Source organism: Chiloscyllium plagiosum, chromosome 36, assembly GCF_004010195.1.
Source record: "Chiloscyllium plagiosum isolate BGI_BamShark_2017 chromosome 36, ASM401019v2, whole genome shotgun sequence".
Classification (NCBI taxonomy): domain Eukaryota; kingdom Metazoa; phylum Chordata; class Chondrichthyes; order Orectolobiformes; family Hemiscylliidae; genus Chiloscyllium; species Chiloscyllium plagiosum.
Window position 1 is genome coordinate 1737038 of NC_057745.1, and position 19186 is coordinate 1756223.

Consider the following 19186-nt stretch of genomic DNA (forward strand, 5'->3'; position numbering starts at 1 on the left):
TCATTGCTGACAATTCGTTGTCATGATTTTATTGTAAAGTTGGGAGGTGGCTTCATTTTCTATCTGCAAGTTATTGATCCTGAAGCTAGCAGCCAACTCTGTGCTACTTGGGGCTCGGTGTTAGCTGGTTTGTGATGATAATGATGTGAATAGTGCGGGGTGGCAGAAATTGCAGAGGCCCTGGCTGATATTTTTGTATCATCGCTAGCCACGGGAGAGGTCCCAGAAGACTGGAGGGTAACAAATGTTGTGCCCTTATTCAAGAAGGACTGCAAAGAAAAGCCTGGTAACTAAAGACCAGTAGATCTAACATCTGTGGTGGGTAAGTTACTTGAGAAGATTCTGAGAGATAAGATACACATGCATTTGGAAAGACAGGATTTGATTAGGATTGGCAGCATGGCTTTGTGAGTGGGAAATCACAAATTTGTTAGATTTTTTGATGAAGTGACCAGGAAGGTTGATGAGGCCAGGGCAGTAGACACGGTCTATATGTATTTCAGTAAGGCCTTAGATAAGGTTCCACATGGTAGGCTGCTCTGGAGGTTAGGTCACATGGAATCCAGGGGGAACTGACAAAGTGAATACACAATTGGCTTGATGATAGGAAGCAGAGGGTGACAGTGGAAGGTTGCTTGTCTGACTGGAGGCCTGTAACTAGTGGAGTTTCTCAGGTTCAGTGCTGGGCCCATTACTGTTTGTTATGATTAGATTACCTACAGTGTGGAAACAGGCCCTTCGGCCCAACAAGTCCACACCGACCCGCCAAAGTGCAACCCACCCATACCCCTACATTTACCCCTTCACCTAACACTACGGGCAATTTAGCATGGCCAATTCACCTGACCTGCACATCTTTGGACTGTGGGAGGAAACCGGAGCGCCCGGAGGAAACCCACGCAGACACGGGGAGAATGTGCAAACTCCGCACAGTCACCTGAGGCGGGAATCTATATCAATTATTTGGATGAGCGCGTACAAGGCATGATTAGTAAGTTTGCTGATGACACTAAAATACCCATGGGGGTATATTACTCACACACTAACACAGACCCTCTCTCATACGCACACACATACACCCCCCACACTCACATCAACGCACGCACCCTCTCACAGACTTATACCCCATCACACTGACACACACTTTACCAAGCTTATACACACACATACACATACACTCTCACATACACTCACACCCACATGCACACACTCACATAGAGTCATAGAGATGTACAGCATGGAAACAGACCCTTTGGTCCAACCCATCCATGCTGACCAGATATCCCAACCCAATCTAGTCCCACCTGCCAGCGCCTGGCCCATATCCCTCCAAACACTTCCCATTTATATACTCATCCAAATGCCTCTTAAATGTTGCAATTGTACCACATCCTCTGGCAGCTCATTCCATACATGTACCACCCTCTGCATGAAAAAGTTGCCCCTTAGGTCTCTTTTATATCTTTCCCCTCCCACCCTAAACCTTCTAGTTCTGGACTCCCCGACCCCAGGGAAAAGACTTTGCCTATTTATCCTATCCATGCCCCTCATAATTTTATAAACCTCTTTTAGCTCACCCCTCAGCCTCCGACGCTCCAGGGAAAACAGTCCCAACCTGTTCAGCCTCTCCCTGTAGCTCAGATCCTCCAACCCTGGCAACATCCTTGTAAATCTTTTCTGAACACTTTCAAGTTTCACAACATCTTTCTGATAGTAAGGAGACATACACACACTCACATTGTCTCTCCTGCATGCACACACATATAAGTTTTTGGGGTGAATCTGCATATGCAGAATTATATTTTATATAATTAGAACCAGTCTGACTCAAAATGAGGACACAGACAGACTTTAACCTCACACCTTTGGTGCAATGTCTGAGCTGAGATGACACATTTTGTTAGAAAACCTGATGCTATCTTGAGAATTTGACTTAAAAGGATTCTGGGATTTACATATTAACGAACCAAAACTAGCAAAACCATTCTAAAAGATGAAAGACTTAATCTAAGTTTGTTTAATATATTTTGGCCGAACGACACTGTAACTTTTTGCTATAAATTCTGTGTCTTACGGTCCTGCTCCATAACCACCTGATGAAGGAGCAACGCTCTGAAAGCCAGTGATTCCAAATAAACTTGTTGGACTTTAACCTGGTGTTGTGTGATTTTTAACTTTGACATTAAAATCGGCAATATCGTGAACAGCGAGGAAGGTTGTCAGAAATTGCAGCAGGACCTTGATCAGCTGGGAAGTGGGCCGAGAAATGGCAAATGGAGCTTAATATAGATAAGTGTGAGGTCTTGCATTTTGGAAAGTCAAATCAAGGTAGGAGTTTCATGGTGAATGGTAGGGCCTTAAGGAGTGTAGTGGAACAGAGGCACTTTGGAGTTCAGGTGCACAGTTCTCTGAAAGTGGAGTCCCAGGTAGACAGGGCAGTGAAGAAGGCTTTTGGCACACTGGCCTTCATCAGTCAGGGCACTAAGTATAGATGTTGGGAAGTCATGTTGCAGTTATACAGGACGTTGGTGAGGCTGCACTTGGAGCATTGTGTTCAGTTTTGGTCACCTTGTTATAGAAAGGATGTTATTAAACTGGAAAGAGTGCAGTATAAATTTACAAGGATATTGCCTGGGCTCAATGGTCTGAGTTACAGGGAGAGGTTGGACAAGCTGGACTTTATTTCTTTTGGGGTAGGAACCTGAAGGGAGACTTATAGAGGTGTATAAGATCATGAGAGGCAGGCATAGGGTGAATGGACTCTATCTTTTTCCCAGGGTTGAGGAATCGAGGACTAGAGGACATCAGTTTGAGGTTAGAGGGTAAAGAATAAAAGGGAACCTGAGGGGAAACTTTTTTATACAGAGGATGGTAGGCATATGGAATGAGCTGCCAGTGGAAGTGGTTGAGGTGGGTACATTAACAACATTTAAAAGGCATTTGGACAAATACATGGAAAGGAAAGATTTAGAAGGATATGGGCCAAATGCAAGGAAATGGGGTTAGCGTGGGCAGACAGTTTGGTCGGCATGGACCAGTTTGGGCCAAAGGGCCTGTCTCCGTGCTGTAGGACTCTATGACTCTATGTGCAGTTAGGTAGACTGGCCACAAGAAATGCAGTGTTACAGGAATGGGGTATGGGGATGGGTGGGATGCGTTTTAGAGGGTTGCTGTAGACTCAATGAACCAAATGCCCTGCTTCCACGCTATAGGCATTTCATTTGAAAAATTTCCATTTCCATAGCGCCTGTCACATCAGAGCATCCCAAAGCACTTTACAGCCAACAAAGTATATTTTTGATAGAAATTTGATTTTGCTGTTGTAATGCAAGAGATGCAGCAGCCAGTTGTGTGCAGCAAGGTCCCACAAGCAGGAATGAGTTAGATGACCAGAAAATGATATTCGTTTTGGGATAAGTATTGATCAAGACAGAAGAGACAACGATTCCAATTCTTAGGAAGTTAAGATTAACCCAACATTAACCTCCATCCTGGATTTTGCAATCACAGTAAAATGGAGTGATCCTGCGAAGGTTAGCTGGATTCTGCAGCTGGTTTGACCATATGGTGAGCTGAGGACTGAGAGACACAGACTTCCACCTCATAACAAAAGAATATTAAAAGCTGAAGGGGGAGGGGAGCCAAAGGACACCATCGGAGAGAGAACAATAATCATGAATGCAGTAAGTTCACTAGTATTTTGTTTCTTTGTCAGACACGATTTAGTTCAATTTCAACAAAGTGCACTTTCTGTGTATGCCTTAATTAATGGTGGAGGAAACCCCTTTTTATGGCTAAGACATAGTGTTTGGATTTCATGAAGAGGCGAGGGAACTACTCGATGGCTTTCTCATGCGATCCTTTCACTCTCAGTTGAAACTGAAACACACCTTCAATTTCACAAAACAGCAATTAACCAATTCCCGGCCCCTCCATTCAGCATTGGGCAAGGCCAGCTTTCTGCTTTATTCAAAGTCCTTCAGTTGTTATGTAAATAAGAAAGGTTAGGATTTAAATAGGAAAGCAGCTGGGCAGTTGAGAGTTTGGATTAAATTATAAACTGCGATGCACGATATACTCCCATCACACAGAAGGCCATATTTAAGGAAGATTGTCATAGCTTTAACACTTCGCCTGTCATTAGAGTTGCCAACTCTGATTAATTATATTACTGGAGGTTTCATCACATGATGTGTCCTCCCACTCTGGCCTTTAATTGGCCAATACACCCATCCTTCTGAAATACTGCCTTCTACAGGAAATGGAGTCACTTCAGTTTCTAATATCCAATTGGACAGTTAGCTGTTCACTATTAGCCAAACTGCCTCCTCCTCCATTTTCATCACTTCTTGATAAACAGTTTCAAGAAAACAGCAAAAAAAAACTATTTTAAAGTTGCTGTAATTTTTCTTTGGGTTTGTGCACAGCAGGGTCCTGGGAGGTGCCAGAGCCAATTCTACATGGTCCTTTCAGGTCATCAGAAGAATTTGCCAATCGAGAAAGCATTTTATTAAGAATTAAATCTTAAGTAAGGAGCATTTGGCTCCCAGCTGCTGTATTCTTTGTTTAGTAGACAAATAGGAAGCTGGAAGAACACAGCAAGCCAGGCAGCATCAGGAGGTGGAGAAGTCAACATTTTATGTATAACTTTTCTTTCTCTGTTTGTATTGTATTCCTTTGGGTTGATGGTGTTCTGAAAAGATGACTGATTTGCTGCACACTAGTGGTGGGTGAAAGGTTAGATTTCTGCTGTTTGTCACTCAGTAGGTTCAGTAAGAACTCACAGGTTCCCATCTTTCAAACTGCTCGCAACCTCTTTGTTAACTTTCACCTGCAAAGAAAGACTGGGCAGAGTTTTCTAAATGACAATTGCTTATTGTAAGTGTATCAGAACAACTCGAATATTGATTAAGTTTCTCTTTTTCCTGATCTTTAGAATAAAATCTTTTGAGAAATGTGTTGCCAGTTTTTGTTTTTAGAGAGACACACAGAATGGTGGAAAATGTACTTTTTTACCCTTCACTTTTTCTTTCAGTAAAGACCCTCAGGTAAACTCTGCTCCCTCTCCATAACAACAACTTACTGAATTTATATTTAGAGTCATTACAGAAACAGACCCTTCAGTCAAACTCATCCATGTTGACCAGATATCTAACCTAACATTTGCCAGCACTTGGCCCATATCCCTCTAAACTCTTCCTTATCTTCTGAAATATAGTAGGATGCCCTGAGGGGTTTCATAGGAGTGTGTTAAGAGCCAACATTTGACTTTGAGCCACTTAAAGAGATTGTAGGCCATGTGAGCAAATTGTTAAGTCACGGAGGTGCTTTGTAGAAAATGCCCAGAAGACGTGCAAAGCTACATTCCCCACAATGTTTGTTTTCTGCTGCACAGACCTTGATACTCATTTGTCAGCACATCAAATTCACTCGTGGGATATGGGCACTGCTGGCTGGGCCAGTATTTATTGCCCATCCAAGTTGCCCCTTGAGAAGGTGGAGGTGAGCTGCCTTCTTGAACCGCTGCAGTCCATGTGCTGTAGGTTGACCCACAATGTCCCTGAGGGAAGGAATTCCAGGATTTTGACCCAATGTGTACAGAAAGTTGAAGCAGCTGTGTAACCACACAGTTCAGAGTGAACACTCTGGGTGAAAGGTATGGCAGCAGACAGGGCTGGGTGGAATAAGGTCAATAGTGGAGTAAAGAGAGGAGAAGCACAATACAGCCGAGTTCAGGAAGCACAGCGATCTCGGAGCATTGTGGAGCTGGAGGATATTACAGTGAGAAAAAGGACCAAAGCTATGGAGGAACTTGAAAACAGGCATGAACTTATAAAAGCTGGGAGCAGATATAAGACAGTTCTCTTTCCCTCATTTATCTCCTCATAAAGCAACTTAGCTCCAAGGAGGTGTCTGATTAGGATTCACAGGATTGTTTCAAAATTTGAAGCCACTCTCACTCGCAATCATTTATATTCATACAGTCACACACTCACACTTACACTTACACAGTCTCTTACACACTCCCACGCACACTCACACACTCTCACACATTCTCTCACACACACACACTCTCACACAATTACATACACACACAGATACGCACACTCACTCTCAATCTCACACACTCACAAGTACACACTGGTGTCTAGTCCACATCAGTCCTCAGGTTAGCGGCACTCTGGTTTGTAAATGCACACACCTGTACTCTAACACACACACACTACTCAGAATGGAGGTCACATTATGAACATGGGTCAATATTGTGAGCTTCATGACTTTATACACACCCATCAACCTGCACAGACGCAGACATGCACAAAGAAATACACGGACACAGATATACGCAGACACACTCTTAACACCTTTAAAGATGAGGTTCTCACTTACCAATCTTATTTCCAGTCAGCTCAACTTGCCACCTGCATCAGTTAAAGTCTCTCCTCTTGAACAATTTCAGACAGTTTCCATGTCTAGACGGCTGTGAGGATACAGTATGGACTTCACAGGCAGCTGCACTTTCACATTTCTGCAAAATTAATTATGACTTCTATTTCTTTTAAAATATTTTTATAATTGCTTTTTTCTCTTTATCTCTTTTTCTATTGTCTTCATTGTGATGGGAGGAATTTAATTATCCACCTTTATTTATATGTTTATCAATTCTGCTTCCCTGTTAAAACACTTTAACTTCGGGTTTAGTTGGAAATAGTTTGACGTCCTGCCAGATCTGTTTGGAGGTTGTGTGTGAAGTTGTCTCCCTGCTTCCGTGCAGTCTGCTCAGAGGGAGGGAAATGAAATGAAGAAAAGACATTTTGTAACCAGCGCCAGCCTTTAGTTAGGTTATAAAGAAAAACACTTCTCTGAAATGGTCTCCTCGGGCCATTGGTTGCCAACACCCTGGCTGGTTTTCCAGAAACATACAGCTGAGGACGTGATGACACAGTGCTCTCCCTGGCCACTGCAGTAGGTTTTCTGCTCACTCTGGTCTGCATATGTTCCAGGTTTAACAATGCTTTAATAGTGAGATTTTAAATCTTTCCAGGTCCTCGACCCACCACCCCCTGCTCGCCTTCTGCAGCTTGACCACCCCCTTGAGATCTCTGCACTCTCCAACACTGAGGTTTTGTGCTGGCCATCACTTGGGTCCAGACACTCTCCTATTCTCCCTGTACACCTCTCCTCCTCTAGAAACCTCCCTGTATACCTCTCCTCCGCTCTGGAACTCTCTCTGTACGCCTCTCCCTTCTCCTCCGCTCTGGAACTCTCTCTGTAAGCCTCTCCCTTCTCCTCCGTTCTGGAACTCTCTCTGTACGCCTCTCCACATTCTTGGAATTCTCCTGGTATGTCACTCCACTACTTGGGAAATTCTCCTGTACCCTTCTGCAGTCCTCTGGATCATGCCTGTATGTCTCTCCACTTCTCAATTTCTCTCTCCATTTTGAAGAAGCTCCTTTATATCTGAAAACCTACTCAGTGTTCAATTACATGAACTGCTGTCATGAAGCCATTAGGATGTTTTATATTAGTCACAGAACCTCTGATGTTGTAACTGAAGGAGAGAATAAAACAACAGGGTGACTGTGTGGAGTTTGCACGTTCTCCCCGTGTCTGCGTGGGTTTCCTCCGGGTGCTCCGGTTTCCTCCCACAGTCCAAAGATGTGTAGGTCAGGTGAATTGGCTATGCTAAATTGCCCGTAGTGTTAGGTAAGGGGTAAACGTCGGGGTATGGGTAGGGTTGCGCTTCGGCGGGGCGGTGCGGACTTGTTGGGCCGAGGGCCTGTTTCCACACTGTAAGTAATCTAAACAATTACTGAATAATGTGCTCTGAAGAAAATTGACAATCTTCCAGCTGTCCTAATTTGGGATCAAATGAGTGTCGGTAGGTCATTGGTTCAATAATGGTGCTATCCCTCTCTTTCATTTGTTCTGAGTGTGTTTGCCGTCCCTAACTGCCCCCTGAACTGAGTGGCTTGCTCGGCATTTCAGCAGGTAGTTCAGAGTCAACTATAGTTCTGAGAGTGTGGAGTGACATGGAGCTCAGACTGGGTAAGGATGGCAGATCTCCTGTCTTGAAGGATTTTCATGAACTGAACATAACAAACACAGAGAATTAGATTAGATTAGATTACTTACAGTGTGGAAACAGGCCCTTTGGCCCAACAAGTCCACACCGCCCTGCCGAAGCACAATCCACCCATACCCCTTACCTAACACTACGGACAATTTAGCATGGCCAATTCACCTCACCTGCACATCTTTGTACTGTGGGAGGAAACCGGGGCACCTGGAGGAAACCCACGCAGACACGGGGAGAATGTGCAAACTCCACACAGTCAGTCGCCTGAGGTGGGAATTGAACCCGGGTCTCTGGCGCTGTGAGGCAGCAGTGCTAACCACTGTGCCACCGTGCCGCCCACAATTGCTGGAGAAACACAGCAGGTCTGGCAACATCTGCAGAGAGAGAGAAACAGAGCTAACGTTTCAAGTCAGATATGATTCCACTTCAGAAGACTCTGAGTGTTAACTCTGTTTCTCTCCGCAGACACTGCCAGAGCTGCTGAGTTTCTCCATCATTCTCTGTGTCTATGACACGTTTCCAGCACCTGCAGGATTTTGCCTACAACGAACTGGATACATTTTTTTACAGCAATCAAGATTAATTATCAAAATGGGGAAGAAACCAGAAACCCTTTCCATAAAATCCTGCCATCATCTGAATAAAATATTGCAGTCAGAGCATTTGATAAATACACGTTTAATAAAAATACCATAAACATAGAAAATTTGCCTGGAACATTGAACTTTTCAGCTGAGCCTAACATGAACTTGCACAGCCAAGCCTGCACTTCCTTCAGAGTAACATCACAGTAACCCAAATGGGAAACTTCTTTCCAAATACTAACAGTAACGACAGAACGGACTGTGATGGATTTATTCTGGGGTTTGAAGAGACTTGTGTTTGTTTTCATGCAGCGCTCAGTGCAGGGGAGAAAGAAATCTCTGGTCTTTCTAATTTTACATTCAGTGCCAGCATCGAATATTTCCGATCAGGTAGAGCACAGGACCATCTCCTCTTCTTACACCCTGCATCTTAAACACAAATCTCAAGAGAAACACTCTCCGATTTCACACAGAGGCCAGGCTTGTGGGCTCTCTAGTTGAGTCTGCAGCCACTGCTCACTTTAGGGCAGTCTGCTCAATCAGCTTGTTCCCCTGAAAACTGGGATTGTATTTGTTTCTGAATTCATCTCAATTAGGAGTTATGCAACAGAGAGAGAGGGAGAGAGAGAGGTAAAGAGAGAGAGAGATAGAAAGGGAGAGGGGGGGAGACAGAGGGAGAGAGAGTTATAGAGGGATAGAGAGAGAGGGAGAGAGAGAGGGGGAGAGGGAGAGAGAGGAAGAGAGAGAGAGACAATGGAGCAGAAAGAGAATGCAGATTGGACACTTCACCTCATTAATCAGATCTGACTTTGGAATAAGGAGCCACAAGTGATAGAGTTCAGTTTAATTGTACTGGAGAAAGGAGAGAGGTCTTTTTTAATTACAGCGACAGATTGTCTCCATGCTTGAGAATGTTTCATTGTTCAGATTATAATCTATGGTCCATGTCTTTTATCCTTGTGTTAATGCTGTGACTTAATAGACCATGACAGCCACATACTCAATGATTACTGAGGTGAGACTTCGCACTGGAAGCACAGTCACATCTCACAGGGAGTAACAGCTGCTTATGATTTCACCGGTCTCACTGACCAGGACAATGATACCTTTTGTCTTAACCCAGTTGAGGTTCAAACACTGGAACATACTCCCAGCTCCTCTGCGCTTGCTAATAGCTGTCCCTTCTGCACACAATTTGAATTATCACAATCTTTGCTGTGAATGACATGTTGCACTAACCTGATCCATGATGTGCAGGAGCCGGTGTTGGACTGGGGTGTACAAAGTTAAAAATCACACTACACCAGGTTATAGTCCAACAGGCTTATTTGGAAGCACTGTAACTATAAAACCTTAAGTTATCTCAGGAATGTGACTTAAAAGAAATTCTGGAATTTATATATTAATGAACCAAAACCTGCAAACCATTCTAAAAGATGAAAGACCAAACAGCAATCTAGGTTTGTTCAATATATCATTTCAGTTGCATGACACTGTATTCTTAAGCTATAAAGTCTGTGTCTTATGGTCCTGTTCCCAGCTACCTGATGAAGAAGCAGCGTTCTGAAAGCTAGTTCTTTCAATTAAACCTGTTGATCTATATCCTGGTGTTGCGAGATTTTTTATCTGATCCAAAATGAATACCACTCTGTCCTGAGATGTGCAGTTTCTGAGCATTCAGTATGTCAGACATACTATGTGATACCACAGAAATTTTCGGGAGTGCAATGCAGGTTTTAATTTAGCTAAAGTCAAAGGTTTACACAAAACAAAATCAGAGCAAGCTGGCACTATTGTGATACACAGGGTGACAACAATCAATGGAAAGAGAGAGTAATTACCTGCAGAATAAGCAGTGGGCAGCTTTTCAATAATCAGAGTTAGTCAGCCATCCAGATGTGGCTGATTGAATTTCCATCATGCCCTGTCCAAACCCGGGAATGCCCCTAGCCTTTGATCTGTTAAAGACAGCCTGAACGGCTGAAACTTTGATAAAGGGGAGTATGGAGTGAGAAGACAGTGGGCCACAGGCACATCCCCTCAGCCTTGTGGAGTTGTCGCTGAACAGGAGCTTCAAACACAAAGGACCTTTCAGTGTGTTTCACTCTTGAGGGGTCCATGAAAATACTTGGGAGTGTGTAATGATAGGGACCTGACTGCGGGACAAGGATGAGCAGATTATACGCATGAGGTAAACTCTGAGTTAGCATTCGTGCGTAGAAACATCCTGTAGTGTGTGAGAGGAAACCAAGGGGACAACACCTGAAGCACAGGATAGATTGGGTCGTAGCAATGCAGGAAGAGTGAACAGGTCGGTCGGTCCATCAAGCCGGCACTGCTATTCAACAAGATCATGGCTGTTCTTCTACCTCCATGCCACTTTCCTACCCATCACCAGATATCTTTGATGGCTTTAACATCCAAACACCAATTGATTTCTTCTTGGACACACTGAATGACTGAGCCTCCTGAGGTAGAGAATTCCAAAGATTCACTGCTCTCTGAGTTTAGAAACAACTCCACATCTTAATCCTCATGCTTAGCCGTTATTCTGAGACCACGTCTGTGATTCTGGAACTCACACCAGCAAAGGGACACTTCCTTCCTGCTTCTACCCATTGAGCACTGTTAAGAATTTTACACATTTCTGTAAGATCACCTCTCATTCTTCTAAACTCGAGAGAATACAGGCCCAGTCTTTTCAATCCTTCCTCATAGAACAATCCCGTTAATCCAGGAACTACGGCACTCCCTCGATGGCAAGAATATCTGTCCCTAGGGAAGATGGCCAAAACAGTACACAGTCCTCCTGGTGTGGTCTCATCGAGGTTCCATACAGCTCTAACCCTTACTCCTATACTCACTTCGTTTTGTGATGTCTGGCCAACCCAGCATTTGCTCTGTGAATTGCTTACTGCAACTATGCACTGGCTTTCAGTGACTCAGGAGCAATGACACCCAGGTGCTTTCAGACCTCAATACTTCTCAAACTCCCACCGTTTCAGAAATACTCTGTTTGTTCTACCAAAGTAGGTAGCTTCACTTCTTTCCACTCTACTCTCAAGATGGTGGAAGGTGCATCTGAAGGAGCCTCTCTGCTGTTATCTCTGTTTGGACTGAAACACAAGCAAGCACAAATGTCCTTCCTGATCTGCCATAGCCATCTGACCTCTACCACGGGGCACAGATTCTAGATGCAGCCTCTGAGACACATTTTAGTAAAGACTCCATTCTGAAAACACAGCTGGTTGCTGAGCTCAGAACACTCCCTGTGACACAGTGAGATATGGGAGAGGAGGCAGACAATGTCAAACAGCAATTAAATTACTCTAGGGGAAACAAAAATCTAAGAGAGGCAAACTCAGGCAGTGGCAATTTCCAATGTGGAAGGCATCATAGGATGTAACAGAAAGACTGAAACCAAGGAATGAGATGGTCAGCTGACATAATATTTGGAGAAAAATGTCATTTTGTACAATCCTGTAGAGAATCCATAATAGAGGCTTAAATGACACCAATAGTTGTTATATGTGACTCATTTACAAAGCATTTCACTTACTATTACCATTGCTACATCCATACAAATATTCAGTAGAAGGAATAGCACAGATCTGCGTGTATTGTACTGTATTATTAGGCAGCACCTTACAATTTGCTGTGCAGCTGTTTTTAATGATTTTTAGCACCATGACTCCAGCCCGTCTTCATTGTACATTAGTCAGAATGACACATGATTCTCACCTAAACTTTACTTTTGAAACTCGAAAATAAAATAGGATTTAAAAAAATTCAAGTACATAAAGGTTCTGTGCTGCCCTGCAGCAACACCCAGGGAAAGGTTAAAGGATGCTGGTCCAACACTGCAGCACCACATTGGCATCTTCTGCCTTCTCACCATTTGTGCCATTAAATACAGCTTTTCCAATTTTTAAGAAAACTCGCAAAAATGGAACTTGCAGAACCACTTTCAGAAGACACATGGCTGTGTTGTTAATGGGAGAGGTGTCATTCTTAAATATTAGGAGCACCACTTATTTGAGAATACGGTATGTATCTATAGCAACCGCTAGGCCTCAGACCATGTGGAGCAATCCTGACACTGTTATGCCTTATTCTGGCTGCAGTCAGCAGTTAGGATTGTTGTCCTGTCAAAATGGTTGCATAAACAAGAATACTGAAAGAAAGATTCTTCCTTATATATACGTATATATATATATGTATAGAGAGAGAGAGAAAGAGAGAGAGCAAGTGACTTCTTACAAATCTCTCTTTTTCCTGAATTGCTTTTCTGCCTTTCAGTCCCTGTAATCTCTTTATTTTCTTGCATTTTTTAGAAGTTTTTCTTGTGGAGTCGGCGTTGGTTTCTCATCTCCTTGAGACGCGTTCATTGCCACGGTCTCGTACCCCATGTGACTGACAGGTTTGGCAGCACTGTGCCCGCACTGTTTGAAGGTAGCACCGGCCCAGCAGCTTAAGGGTCTGGCAGAAGGCAAACGTCAACCGATCCCGTTCACAGATGTAACCTAAAGGAAAGGAAAAGCAGGAACACATGTACATCAGTTAGTGTGAAGCCGCCAGTCCCAGCTCTTCTCCTCTCACTCTCCTTCCTCTGCTTTGTTATTCTATTACCAGTCAGTAGCCCACCCAGGGGGCTGTCGTGTTTCATGAGACTAAAGTAATTAGCCCTAATCCATAAGGGACCAAATCTCCCTCTGGCAAATGACTGAAACAAGTGATTGAGGTGGATCACAAGAGATGGAGGCAAGTCTCCATGACCTAGCACAGTCAGTACAGTGATGGAACCTGTAGTAAGATGTGACCCACACTCTTGAAAATGAACAACAACAGGCCTTCTTGAATATAACTGTGTACAGACAATGATAAACATGGACATAACTTAGACCCAGGGTCAAGTTCCACGTGATCTGGTGTCACACAACATAGCTCCTTTCACAGGTGCTTAGTATTTATAGAGTAAAGGTATAATTCCATCTACTCCATGAGTCCACACTGTTGCTGTCACTCTGCAGCAGTCTAGCCAACTGAGCTAACCAATCCCTATTGTGAAAACCACATGAAGAGTTCTGATAACTTGCATAAGGAGAAACTAACTCCTCAGGCATGAGAGTCAGCGAACCAGAGGACAGAGAGATACAGAAAGTGGCGAGGGAGTTGGAAGGAAGATGAGGAGCAGCTTTTTGTTCACATTCTGAGTTGTGGTGTGGAATGCGATGTCTAAGAACACAGTGGAACCAGATTCAATAGAAACCTTTTTAAAAAGTTGGATGAGTACTTGGAGGGGAGAAAATTGAAGGGCTTTGGGAACAGAGCAGAGAGTGGAGCTATTGGTTTGCTTTCATAAAGAGGGTGGCATTGGTGTGATGGGCAGAATAGCCTCTTTTGGGAATACAAGATTCTATAATAACTCATTATTACCCCAGAGAAGGGGAAAAAAACCTCATATTTGTTCTTTCATGACGTCTTAAAGGGCTTCATGGCCAATGTAATAATTGTGAAGTTAGTCATTGTTTGTAATGTTGGAAATACAGCGATTTGCACAGCATGCCCACACAAAAACAACTTGATGTTGGCCTGACATCTGTTTTCATTGCTAAGGGATAAATATTGGTGAGGAAACCAGAAACCAGCATTAGCCTGTGAGGCCCGAAAGAGTTGGTTTCTGTGATGTCTCTGTTCTGGTAAAATCTCCTTGTCACAGACACCAGTGATTCATTTAAATATACAGCTAACCAATCTTACTTTTGAAACATATCCACCCCCATCTAAAGTCACATCAAAAGATGACATGGAAATCGTTGAAATGCTCTTGGGCACCACCTGCTTGTTCCTCCTTGATCTCTATTCTGATTTTTTTTGCCTTTGGTGCACCTCTGTTTTGAACTGGGGGGGTGTCAAATAAATAAACATTGTCAGTTGGTAGTAGGTGCTGACTCTAAGTTATGATTCTGTAACAATGCAATTGGAATTCTTTCGTTGATTTAAAGCTTTCTGCAGAAATGAATTAGAACATAGAACATAGAACATAGAACAATACAGCCCCAATTATAAAATCTACCTTGTTGTGCGCACCTATCTCTCTCCATAACCAAGGTGAAAGTCACAGAATTGTGGTCACCATCACCAAAAATTAAGTTGACACACTTGTGTTTCAACGGCTGGAGAGTGTTTTAATCTCTGAAGAATTTTCACCAAGTATCACACTTCCTGAAAAAAATGTGGCTTTTTCATCTTTCTCCTATTTATTTAACAGATGGCACAAGAAGAGGAGGGTTATTTTCATTCGATGATAACAACAGCCAATTTATCCACTACCTCCTTCTTAAATGGAACTGGATTTTTTGGGGCACAATTTATAAATACATCAAGGAGTCTTAATGGGCAGCCAGTCCCTTAGCAATCTCTTTGACAAAATACTGAGTCTGTTCGGCTACTCTTAATCCCCTCACGGTCACCTGCTAGTCTTCCCTTGTTCCTTTTGTAAAAAAAAGGGCAAAAGCAACAATTTAGATAGAACTAAAACATCACAAAGGATTAGGGAATGAGTTTCAAGAATGACAAAATCAGTTTCAAGGATTTAGGAGAGAGTTTCAGGGAGTAGATGGAATTTCCTCAGGATGGTACTCTGGGTCTAAGCTATCCTCAGGAACTTCCTTCCATCACAAGGTCAGAATTAGGGATATTTGCCGATGACTGCAGAATGTTCAGCACCATTCGGCACTCTTCAGATACTGAAGCGTATCCTGCAACATCCGGACATGATTCATACTTGGTCTTATCAGCAAAATGTCATAGCTATGTCATTCAAATGTCAGACAAATATCCAATAAGAGAAAGTTTAATGACCATCCTTTGACATTTAATTGTCAGAATCAACATCTTTGAGATCACCATGAACCAGAAACATCACTGGACTGGCCAAATACATTGTGGTTACTGATGACTCAGAGGCTGGGAAATCTGAGGCAACTATTTCCTGTCTCCTTGTCCACAAGAGATATGTCAAGAAGTTTGATGGAATAATCCCCAATTGCCTGAATGAGTGCAACTCCAACAACACTCAAGAAGCTCAAACCATCCTTTACCTCTTCCCTCCTCACTACCCAAGGCCCCAGGCACACCTTCACACAATCTAGTCTACTGCATTCACTGCTCACAGTGCGGTCTCCTCTACACTAAGGACACGAAACATAGACTGGGTAAACGCTTCACAGCCCATCTACTTTTTTCCACGAAGGAGACCCTGAGATTCATTGCTTGTCAGTTAACACCCCAGCCTGTTTCCTGGCCAACATCTCTTGTCTCAGGCTTGCTGCAGTGCTCCAGCAAAGCTCAGCATGAGAATAGCATGTCATTTTCCACTTGGGAACCCTGCCACCTTCTGGACTCTTCAACCATTATCAGCTACTAATAGTCTCCAGCAGCTGCTATCCATTCTCCCAGGCTGACCTTTACCCACTGTTTTGTCTATCCAGCTGATTTTCTCTCTCTTTGGGCTCTATCTACACCTACCATTTACTGTCACTCCTTTCTCCACCCCATCTTCTGCATAAACATCAACTTTTCTCTGAGCTACCAACAGTTCGGGAGTTGGTTTGCTGGACCCGAAATGTTATCTCTGATTTCTCTTCACAGATGCTGCCAGACCAATGGAGTTTTCCATCAATTTCTGGTTTTGTTTTTGTACCATCCAGACAAAGCAGCCCGCTTGATTGACACCCCATCCACTGCTTTCAATATTCACTCCCTCTACCACCAAAGCATAGTGGCAGCATGTGTGTACTGTATGTAAGATGCACTATAAGAGCTCACTAAGACTCCTTCCTCAGCATAATCCAAACCAACAACCTCTACCAGCTAGAGGGATATTCCTCTCCAAGCCACTCACCAACCTGACTTGAAAGTATATCACCATTCCTTCATTGTCACTGGGTCTAAACACAGGCACCCCCTCCCGAACAGCAATGGAGGTGCCCCTCCACTGCCCCCACTTGTGGGTAACAAATACCATCAAAGCCCTCATGAACAAATAATTTTAAATAATTCCCAAAAAGAGTTAGAGAGGTCAAAGTGAGAAACTTGGGAGGAAATAATCTTGTGCAGACAGACAGGATTGATGAAGTTCTCTATTACCCCCCTGAAACACTTCAATCTTCTTTCCTCTCTTGATTCTTGCTGGGCTGAGGCCTTACCCATTCCCCTCTGACCTGCCCATTATCCTATTGTCTCGGTTGTGTCTAGACAGTCCAAAATGGTGGACTCGTCCAAAGGATGGGGGAGGCTGGCTTCATTTCCATTTCTATCTCTCATCCACAGAAAGACACATTGATAACACAACACATTGGGTGCAGCTAGTTATTTTGATGGCAAATGAAGAACATAAAAACATAAAGAACAGCACAAATAGACCATTCAGCCCTTCAATACTGCTCCATCATTTTAACAGAAGAAGGCTGAACTTCTAACTCAACTCCAATTTCCCAAAAAAACCCAACTATGTTAGTAAAACCAAGAACTGCGATTCTTGCAAATCTGAAACAAAAATAGAAAATGCTGGATTAAATCAGCAGGTCTGGCAGTTTCTGCCTAGAGAGAAATAGAATTAAAGTTTCAGGTCCAGTGACCCTTCATCAGAACAGCAGTAGCACGATGTGTCGCACAATATGTTATTTGCTTTAATATGCAATAATTTAAACGATGAAAATGTTCAATGACTGAACATCCACAGCTCTCTGGTGAAGAGAATTCCAGAATTTCACAATCTTCTGCATGAAAATATTTATCCTGATCCCAAAGCTATTGGACCAAAGCTTTACCCTGAGACTGGAATCCTTGGTAAAAACTGAAAGAACTGCAGATGCTCTAAATCAGAAACAAAGAAACAGAAATTACTGGAAAAGCTCAGCAGGTCTGGTAGTATCAGTGGAGAGAAATCAAGAGTTAACATCTCAGGACCATATTGGGAGTTATGAGTAAGAGTTACTGGACCCGAAATGTTAACTTTGATTTCTCTCCATAGATGCTACCAGACCTCCTGAGCTTTTCCAGCAATTTCTGATTTTGTTTCTGCAATCCTTGGTTCCTGATCCTACAATGATTATATCACAAGCTGACAAAGCAATTGTGACCTCACAATACTTATGTCTGAATATGGATTCGCATTTACTCATAAATTTGGGAATTATTTGCTGCTGCACAGTGTATAAATCCACTGTAGGTTTGATTTCTTTCCCTCTTGTGGAACACACACTGTAGAAGATGTAATCAAACTGGATTTATTTCTGCAGATGTCCCTTTAGACTCAGAAAGTTGAACTAAACTTTTGTTTTGCCTGTGTCTAAGGAACTGGTAGCAGCATCTTTTGTCGATAAGTATCACAAGAATTTTCCAGAAGTAAGAGCTGATAGCAGCATAGTGAGTACAAAAACAGAAATTGCTGGAAAAGCTCAGCAGGTCTGGCAACATCTTTGGAGAGAAATCAGTTAACATTTTGGATCTGGTGACCAAGTGCAATAAGTTATCTGGGATATTAGTGAACAGCGGAGAGAGTTAAATCAATCTGCAAGATTTGGAGATTCCCAACTCACAGCTGGCTGGTTTATACATTAAGAACGCTGGGTGTAAGTTTGTTTGCTGAGCCAGAAGGTCCGTTTTCAGATGTTTTGTCACCATACTAGGTAACAAAACTCACTAAGAACGCTGCACAGTATTAATGGCCAGTTACATTCCCATCAGGGATTGGCTCCACAATGCAGCTCATCCAGCCTCTACCAGAGGAAGGAATCTTCATTCCAAAAACTTCCACAATAGTTTAGTTCAACTCTCTAAGTATAAAGGGATATCTGTGGAAACAGTGCAGATAGAGACCATTTGGCCCATCATGTCTCTACCAACTGTTTGAAGAGCATCCCACCCACACCCCACATTTACCATGGTCAATCCACCTAACCTGCACATCTTTGGACTGTGGAAGGAAACCCATGCAGACACGGAGAGAATGTGCAAACTCCACACAGACTGTCACCTGAGGGTGGAATCAAACCTGGGTCCCTGCTGCGATGAGGCAGCGGTGCTAACCATCATACTGTACTTAATTGTCTAGTCCTGTTAGAATCTTGTAGGTTATTTTTAAGACGCTTTTTAAGAAGTTGGGGTCTACAATGAGAGAGTGTTGTTTTAAAACCGATGTTTGAAAGGGCGGCTATGTGTTTTGAAAGCAGGCAGCCTGAGCCCCATTGTATGCATCGTGTAAACAACTGTGTGAACAAGCACTGGATTGGAAGGTTAATCAGGAACAATCAGAGAGCTATGGGTTTAGGCTTGCGCTCCACAAGATCCAAAGGTGTTGGGCCTTAGCCCAGCTTAATATATGAGGTATCAGGAGATTGGTTGGATCTAAATGCATTGTCCAACAAGAACCCTATGACCTCAAGACGGGTTTTGGAGCTGAATTGTGTAGAGAAAGTCTAATGACATGATGCCTCACTCCAACAAATTCCATCCC

The 19186-nt window shown here is 43.1% G+C and overlaps 1 protein-coding gene across 2 annotated transcripts in view; it reads right to left on the bottom strand.

Annotated features, from left to right (window-relative positions):
• Window positions 1-10377: 10377 nt before the first annotated feature.
• LOC122540889 (A disintegrin and metalloproteinase with thrombospondin motifs 7-like) overlaps window positions 10378-19186 on the bottom strand; it is a 184685-nt gene continuing 175876 nt past the window's right edge. For both annotated transcript variants that reach the window (XM_043677125.1, XM_043677127.1), the window contains one exon: window positions 10378-13187. In XM_043677125.1, coding sequence (XP_043533060.1) covers window positions 13030-13187 — 158 coding nt within the window. In that variant the 3' untranslated portion in view covers window positions 10378-13029. The remainder of the gene's footprint in view (window positions 13188-19186) is intronic.